Source organism: Colobus angolensis, unplaced genomic scaffold (genome assembly GCF_000951035.1).
Source record: "Colobus angolensis palliatus isolate OR3802 unplaced genomic scaffold, Cang.pa_1.0 Scaffold2, whole genome shotgun sequence".
Classification (NCBI taxonomy): domain Eukaryota; kingdom Metazoa; phylum Chordata; class Mammalia; order Primates; family Cercopithecidae; genus Colobus; species Colobus angolensis.
The window spans coordinates 19,139,166-19,148,238 of NW_012115154.1; the positions used below are offsets into that span (position 1 = coordinate 19,139,166).

General features: G+C 46.0%; 1 protein-coding gene across 1 annotated transcript in view; it reads right to left on the reverse strand.

The window, feature by feature from the left end:
* Nucleotides 1–722: 722 nt before the first annotated feature.
* GBX1 (gastrulation brain homeobox 1) overlaps nt 723–9,073 on the reverse strand; it is a 20,052-nt gene continuing 11,701 nt past the window's right edge. Inside the window, exon 3 of the mRNA XM_011941588.1 lies at nt 723–1,276. Coding sequence (XP_011796978.1) covers nt 723–1,276 — 554 coding nt within the window. The remainder of the gene's footprint in view (nt 1,277–9,073) is intronic.

The following is a 9,073-nucleotide window of genomic DNA, read 5'->3' on the forward strand; positions in this document are numbered from 1 at the left end:
ATGGGAAGCAGGAAGAGATGGCATGTTAGGAGCACGAGGTATAGAGGCAAGAGCGAGCAGTGGGCAGCCCTAGTGGAAAAGCGCGGGGGTAGAGGTAGTTAACATGGGGTGGGGGAGATGGGGGAGTGCTGAAGAATTTCTACAGAGGCCAGTGACGGTTGCATTTCATTTCTTTGTAAAGAGAGGCAAGATGGGGCCTACCCCAAAGCAGTAGGACAGATGAACTCTGGCTGAGGATTGAGGAAACAACTTTCCCAATCCCTCTCAGGGGTGCAGACAGACGGACAGAGACAGATAGCTCCATATATACACATTTACACAAATAAATAAGGAGCTGCGATCTACTTGGCTAGGTATCACCTGATCCCTCCACCCACCAGAAACTGTTCCAGGGCATTTGCCACAGAACCTTCAGGACTTAGGCAACTTAGAACCCACCCCCTCCCCAGGAGTCCACCTCAGTCTCAACAGCTCCTCAGCGATTAGAACCCCAGCCCCTTTAACCTTGAAGCCCCTAGTCCTGAAGGTTTCTGGAACAGGCTCAGGGCCAAGTGCTCACATCTCAGGTTCTGGAAGGAACACACTCAGGGCTAGGTTAATTGCCAACTAGTCCCTCCCAAGGCAGAATCACAGTTGCAGCCCCTCTGGTCCACAGAACCCTGACAGTCTCAGAGCAGGCTCAGGTATAGGTCCCTTGCCTTCCTAAGTTCTTGGGTGCCCATTCAGGGCCGGGCCCCCTGCTCCATTTGTTGGTGCTGGCTCCGCACAGCAAACCTGTTGACATGCACAGGTATGGGGACAACAATCTTGGGGTTTCTTACGGGCTCCCCAGAACGGCTGCTCACATTGCCAGCTTTGATGCGCTTCCACTTGGCCCGTCGATTCTGAAACCAGATCTTGACCTGCACCTCACTGAGCTTGAGGGCGTGGGCGATCTGAGAGCGCTCTGTCAAGCTCAGGTATTTCTTGCAATGAAATTCCTTCTCCAATTCCAAAAGCTGCTCACTGGTAAATGCTGTGCGGCGCCGTCGGCTTTTCCCCCCAGGAGCTGTGACCCCTGCTGCCACCGGTGCCCCCTCCTCAGCTCCAGTTCCCAGGCTTCCCTTTAGCTTCGGTTTAGGTCCCAGAAGAGCCCCTGGGCCCCCTGCAGAACTGTCCAGGAAACCGTCGTCCTCGCTGTCACCGCCTGAGCCCTCTTCCTCCTGTTCGCTGCCTGCTGGGTCTCCTGCTGGTGCCTCCAGCTTCTCCTCATCTGAGCTGTACACCTTCCCCTCTGCTGTGAGGAGCAAGAAGCCAATGGATGGGGAGGGAGAAGCAAGGAAAAGAGAGTTTGGAGGAGGCACATGGAACCATGGCCAGAAATGGGGTGTTGGGAGACAAGAGCAGGAAAAAAGAGAGCCATAGAGAGGAGAAGATGGGGAGAGACAGGAGGCAGAAGGATGGTACGTCCAGGATATGGAATGGGAAGAGGTTTAGGGAAGACAAAGAAATGGGAAGAAAGGTATTAACCAGCACAGATTTCACTACGGAAAAGTGTGGGAGGCAGTAAGTGTATGGACAATGACCCCTCAACTTCCCCACCACCCCCATCTCATTCTCACCCACCACCTCCCCAGCTTTCTCGGAACCTAGAGACCAACGGCCCAGCATCTCAGTCGTATACCACCCCTCCAGAGCCAGGCCTCGCAGCCTCAGGGGCCAGAATGAAGCAGTATGGGACCCAGCTTGGGATCCTTCTGGAGCCACTGTGAGGAGAAGTGAAGCAATGCAGAACTGACCTTGATAGGACAGATGGGGAGAGGAAGGCTCAGCCTTTGCTGTTCTCCTAGCAGTCCTCATCTGGTCCAGCTGACGAGAGCTGTCTCATGGCTTCTGTTCTGTCTCCTCCTTTCCCTCTTCCCTAGATCTGCAGTCCCCAAACCTCATTTCCATGGCTCCCAGCCATGCAGCACCCTCAGTGTGGCCAGATTTTTTCTCCCACTTACTTAGGCTTCCTGATCCCCTTTCAATCCTTTCCCTTGACCTTAAAATGACACCATCTCTTTCCCACCTTCCCTTTTCCCCAGCCAAGGATGCCTGAGCAACACAAACAGCTGTTTTCTGCTCAGGTTCAGAATCCTGAGGCCCCTAAGCTTGATGTCAGCTGGGAGAACTGGAAGGAATATGGGAGGAGGAAGAGGGAAAAGTACAACAAGGATAAACGAAGAGAAGGAAAGGGTAAAAAAATCTGATTCAGTAGAATACTGATTATTTGTAATCACAAGCATATAAATATTTTAATCCACACAATTCTAAAACTTAATTCAACCACTGGTTTTAATCTTTGTATCCAATGATGTTTATATCAGAACTGTAAATATGCATTACACATGTTTTCAGTGAGTTTTACAAACTCCATTTTCTGCTCAAAGGACCAAAAAGCAGTGAAACAAGTCAAAAGACAATCAATAGGCAGCAGAACAAGAGAAAATGGATAATCTGCAAGCTGAATAGTCAGCTCCTTTCCAGAAGTGTCCACTGTGCAAAGGCAGGAGGCCTGCATACCTATATGTAGGAATGCATCTCGCTGTATCGGCCACATATCAGATATGCCTAAGATAGGCAGACTCAGGTTGAGAATACAACTCCAAGTAAAGTAAATTCAGGGCACGGGGAAATGCTTTATTAGGGAACAAGGGTATGTGTGTTCACAGATAGAACATCTCCCGGCAGTCAGAGCGTCCTGGTGTTCTCCTTCAGCACACCCCGCCCCACCCCTACCATGTTCCCTTTCCCCTTGCAGGTGCAGTCTACACCTGGTCTTTTTCCTCAAGAGCCACAATGACATTTTCTTTTCCTATCTTTCTTTCTTTTGAGACAGACTCTCACTCTGTCAGCAAGGCTGGAGTATAGTGCACAATCTTGGCCCACTGCAGCCTTGACCTCCCAGGCTCAAGTGATCCTCCACCCTCAGCCTCCCAAGTAGCTGGGACCACAGGCACACACCATATCTGGTTAATTCCATTTATTTTTTGTAGAGACAAGATCTCACTATGTTGCCCAGGCTGGTCTTGAACTTCTGGGCTCACGCAGTCCTCTAGCCCTGGCCTCCCAAAGTGCTAGGATTACAGGTGTGAGCTGCTGTGCCCAGCTGACATTTTCCTTAGTGGCCAGAACTCTCAACCTTTTTCCACATCACCTATCTACATCCCAATCAACTTCATACCTCAAAGGTATTTTCATCCCTCTCCTTTTCTTTCTGGAGTGCTTCCTGTTTCTTCCAACCTTCTCAAAGTCCAGGCGGCATGCCCCAGTTTGGGCTCACCCAGTCTTCCCATGCCACTCCTGTATGTTGCTTTTCACCAGCCAATGGCTTTTGTTCTTCTTTACTAGTTTGCTCAGGCTTCACTGGCACCCAGCGTCAAGTCCCATCTGGATAAGTGCTGTGTCCTGTCTGTAGCTAATTCGCTCCTGACAATACCTCCCATCAGCCTGTTCTTTCTCCTCTATCTCATTCTAGCCAAATCCATGTTGTTTTCTCTAAGGTTCACACCCTTGGTTTCCTCCTTCATTTCATTAAGAGCTCTTCTCCCACTATTTCCCACTTCCACAGAACTCAAACTTAACATGCCCCAAACTGAACTCCAATCAGATCATTCCCCCAACCAGCTCTTTCTCATCTTTATCCACATCATCCCCATCTCAGTTACTGGCAACTGCATCCTCCGTGTGTTCAAACCTAACCTCGATGCCATCTTTTCACTCCTCTCTCTCACAACCCACATCCAGTCCACCTGCAAGCCCTGCTAGTGCTGTTGCCTTTAAAATACCCCCAGAGCAGGCAGGCGCGGTGGCTCACGCTGTAATCCCAGCACTTTGGGAGGCCGAGGCAGGCAGATCATGAGGTCAGAGATTGAGACCATCCTGGCTAACATGGTGAAACCCCGTCTCTACTAAAAATACAAAAAATTAGCTGGGCATGGTGGCAGGCGCCTGTAGTCCCAGTTATTTGGGAGGCTGAAGCAGAAGAATGGTGTGAACCTGGGAGGCAGAGCGTGCAGTGAGCTGAGATGCACCTCTGCAGTCCAGCCTGGGCGACAGAGTGAGACTCTGTCTCAAAAAAAGAAAAAAAAAAGTACCCCAGAGACCAATCCTTTCTCCCTATCTCCTGCTTCCAATTAGCCCATGCCACAGTTATCTCTGACCTGGTTCACTGTCATCTTCTAACTGGTTTCCCAGCTTCTGCCCTCCACACTCCACTTGGCCCATGATTCCTCTTTCTGTCTGGAATACACTACTCTTCACGTAGATCTTTGCACTAGCTTATTCCCTACCTCCTTCAGGTCTTTATCAATGACACTTTCCCTGGTCATCCTTTTAATATTCAGACTCTCTGATACTCTCTATCTCCTTTCTCTGATTTATTTGTTACTTTGGTCCATGTTACCAATTTTATTCATTTATTTTACTGGCTGTCTCTTCCTAATAGACTATAGCTTCATGAAGGTAGATATTCTGAATATTTCTCATTCACTGCAATATCTTCAGTGTCTTGAACATGACCTTCAGAGTAGACACACAATAAGCATCTGTTGACTAAACAAAAGAAATGATTTCCAAATGCTCCTGCATGTGCTCCCCGTCTCCTTTCTTTCCCTCCCTGTCCTTTCCTTTCCCAAGCCCCTCCTATGATATTCACCACAACCCCACCCCACCCAGCTCCAGTGCATAAGACATCTCCCTATGAATATTATCCTTCCCACTTTTCAGAATGCCCTCAGATCTCACATTAGCTGGAGAGGAATTCATATGCAGTAGGAATCTATAGGATCTTAAAAATCTACAGGATGCTTAAAGAAATTAATGACAATCCCATTAGTAAATCCTCTATTTTAATTTTTTAAAAACAGAGTGTGTAGCAAATAATAACAGAAAGAATAACAAAGGCTTGTACAAACTCAGCCCAATATTACAATATGTTAAACAGTGCTAAAAAGGCAGAAACTAGACTTCAAGGCTTGAAGGATGAAATCAGTTAATACAACTCCAAGCACCCAGGGGGTGTCCAATAAATCTAAATTGATGATGATTGAGATGAGACTCCCAGGTTCCCGATCTGGCAGGGCCCTCCTGAGATCATATCATCCATCCCTCTGTCTTCAGACAGATCCATAAAATCAAGCACACATGAGCTGGCCACCCTCAGTGCTGCTTTTAAAGCCATACAAGGAGCACAGGTTCACAACCTCTCTTGGTTACTTGATCCCAGTGGGATGCTGAGCGGCAGGGGCAAGAGTTTCTCTCTGAGCCTTTATAATCATGACATTGAAGACTCTGATAAGCAACTCTTGGAACGAAATGGGGTGGGACAATAGAAGAAAGCAACGAGAGGAGAAAATACAGCCACATGCCTCAGAGGAGAGTCTGGGACAATGAGTAAGACCGACAAGGAGTGGGAGAGAGAAGGAAAGGCCAAGGAAGGCGGAAAGAAGACTAGGGAAAGAAAGAAGTGGGGTAGAGAAATAACAACAACAAAAAAATGATGAGTCAGATAAAAGGGCTGAAAAGTCTAAAGAAGGGAGAGAGAAAATACGGGAAAAATTAGGGGAAAGAAAGCAAAAGGTACTTTTTCAGAAACACCTCATCTACCTTTCCCCCCAGAATACTGATACATTTGAAGCAAAGCGAAACATTTTGGCCCTGCCATTTGCTCTCTGCTGCCCCAAGAGAAGAAGCACTGTAGACTGCAGTAGCCAAAGACACAGGCAGAGAAAGAATGAGCAACACAGTAACGTGATCCTTTACAATGTGGAAATTTCAAAATGCTAACTATTTTCTCAGGAATTAGCCAAGAAATAAAAGTATTTCCTTTTATCCAATTTATAATGAATATTAATAGTAAAAAAATAAAAATTGAACATAAAAATTTGCTATTAACTAAAAATTGAAAGAAGCAAATTTTTTTTTTTTTTTTTCTGAGACAGGTTCTCGCTCTGTTACCCAGAATGGAATGCAGTAGAGCAATCATAGCTCACCGCAGCCTTGAACTCCTGGTATCAAGTGATCTTCCTGCCTCAGCCTCCTGAGTAGCTGGGTCACAGGCGCACACCACCATGGCTGGCTAATTTTTTTTATTTTTTTATTTTTATTTTTTTTGCAGAGCTGAGGTCCTACTATGTTGCCCAGGCTGGTCTCAAACTCCTGGACTCAAGCAAACCTCCCACCTCGGCTTCCCAAAGTGCTGGGATTACAGATGTGAGCTACCATGCCTGGCAAGAAGCAACTCGTTGATAAAATTTCTATTTGCAAAATTTGATTTAGAATAACTGGACTTGGTGGATACAATGTTCATAAAAGTAAATTTCTGGCTGGGCACGGTGGTTCATGCCCGTAATCCCAGCACTTTGGGAGCCTGAGGTGGGTGGATCACCCGAGGTCAGGAGTTCACCACCAGCCTGGCCAACATGGTGAAACCCTGTCTCTACTAAAAATACAAAAATTAGCCGGGTGTGTTGGCATGCGCCTGTGATTCCAGCTACTCATGAGGCTGAGGCAGGAGTATCACTTGAACCCGAGAGGCGGAGACTGCAGTGAGCAGAGATCGCACCACTGCACTCCAGCCTGGGTGACAGAGTCTCTGTCTCAAAAAAAAAAAAACAAAAAAAAAACCACAAAGTGAATTTCCAATTGCAGACAGTATAATTGATTGGTATGAACAAAAAACAATCAATAAAATAAGAATTAAAAATTTTGGCTGGGCACGGTGGCTCACACCTGTAATCCCAGCACTTTGGGAGGCCGAGACGGGCGGATCATGAGGTCAGGAGATCGAGACCATCCTGGCTAACACGGTGAAACCCTGTCTCTACTAAAATACAAAAAAAATTAGCTGGGCGTGGTGGTGGGCACCTGTAGTCCCAGCTACTCGGGAGGCTGAGGCAGGAGAATGGCGTGAACTCAGGAGGCAGAGTGCTGCACTCCAGCCTGGGTGACAGAGTCTCTGTCTCAAAAAAAAAAAAAAAAAAAAAAAAAAAAAAAAAATTTTACATGGAAAATTGCAAGTTGTTGGTTTGCATGAAAAAAATTTCCTATGGAAAATAATGAAATAATGGTTCTGATGAGAATACTTCAGCAAAATGAAAATTTTAAAATTGTAAACTATTTTGTTGTGCTAGGTAGGTAGGCCAAACAGACAGAAAGGTTCTGTCCTTTATGTATGAGAATGATATTATTAGTAATAAGAAGAGTATATGCAGTTTCCAGCTTGTTCCCTATGGTTGAGGCTAGTCTGTGAAAAAAAGTTTGGCATCTGGCCAGGGGAAGTGATGGTAGGACAGACTGGTCATTAGGAAACAGAGTTCATGTGAATTCTCCTGGTGGATGCTATTATCCTAAGAACTAGAAATCACAAGGTTTGAACCTTGATTACTTGTAGAGTTCATGCCAAGGGCATTAATCTCATTCCAGAGAACAGCACTCATGCTCCAGGAGACGTGCTTGCATGGGGCATTCCTCCCAAGAGGAAGGGGAGCAGCTCCAGAGTCAGAAAGAAGGCCCATCTCGGTAATGGGTCAGTTCAGACTAGGGAAGAAATCAAGGGCCAGAGATCCATGGTAGGTGTTCTCCAGCAGAAAGAACACAATACCTTAGACTCACTCCATCTAGGCAGGGAGGCCTGCGCTAGAGGCACCAAGGAAGAGGAAAAGTCACAGAGGGAGTGGAGAATAACTTTAGGCTCCCAGCTGCAGGAACTCATCTAGCCCCTGTGCTGTCCCTCATTCACCCTATTACTGCAGCTCCTGCTGTTATCGCTGTAGGAAATCAATTATCTTTAGTATTCTTAGAAGAGAAGCCCCTCAGTTCTGACTTCTCTTCTCTCTACTTCAAAAACAACTATCCTAACACTTGCCCCAACCACTCTTAGGAAAGGTTCTCTCTTGCCCTGCCCATCTTAGGACAATGAATCTCTTTCTGATTTTCCCAGGTCAATTACTCATCTCCCTGAATCCAGTTCCAGTTTGGGTGAGGTCAAAAGGTGGGAAGAAACACAGGTCATTCCTCAAAAAAGAGACATATTTGTCATCACTCCCACTTCCAAATCCTCATTTCATCATGCCCCGTACAGAATTATTTCTCTGTTCTTTTCTTCCATTGTTTAAACCAAGCAGCTCACTCTCAGTTTATTTTTCACTCATTCTCATGAATTTCATGCTTCCGTTATGCTCCTACTCCTGCCTATAATTTTAGGTATAATTGGAAACATTCATTTTCATTTTCTCTTGCTCTCTCTCTCCACTCTTCCTATGAGTCTTTAGCATTCTTTACTCCAAATCAACACAATTTTCTTTACATCACTGTCATCCAGAACCCCTCCCAGCCTCATGACAAGTTCAGGGCAATTTCCCACCATTTTAAGCTTAGACCTCCTTTCAGGGCATACTAACATTGCCATTTCTAAAAGCACCCTTGTATGATCTTTAACTTTTCAAAAAACTTTTCACATTTATTATCTTATCTTCGAGCAACTGACTGAAGTAGAGCAGATCTAGGAGAGGTAGTAATCTTATTTTCTGGTGAAGAAATGGAGTTTTGTACAGATTAAATGATTTTCCTAAGTCACACAGAGAGGGACAGAGTGTCAGGTCTAGAATCTTAATCTCCTAAAGTTGCAGTTAATGCTGTTTTCATTCTTTCCAGTAAAATATTTTCTCCTCCTCTCCTGCTTGTAAAAGTCTTCTCCCCAGATGTCTCATTAGATAAATAACCTTCTTATCAAATCCAAGTTTAGATCTCACCCCTTTTGGTCAGACTCAGAGGCTCACACCTGTAATCCCAGCACTTTGGGAAGCCAAGATGGGCTGATCACTTGAGGCCAGGAGTTGGAGACCAGCCTGGCCAACATGCTGAAACCCTGTCTCTACTAAAAATACAAAAAAATTAGCTGGGCACATTGGCTCGTGCCTGTAATCCCAGCTACTCTGGAGGCTGAGGTGGGAGAATCGCTTGAACCTGGGAGCGGAGGCTGCAGTAAGCTGACATCACATCACTGCACTCCAGCCTGGGCGACAGACCGAGACCCTGTCTCAAAAAAAAA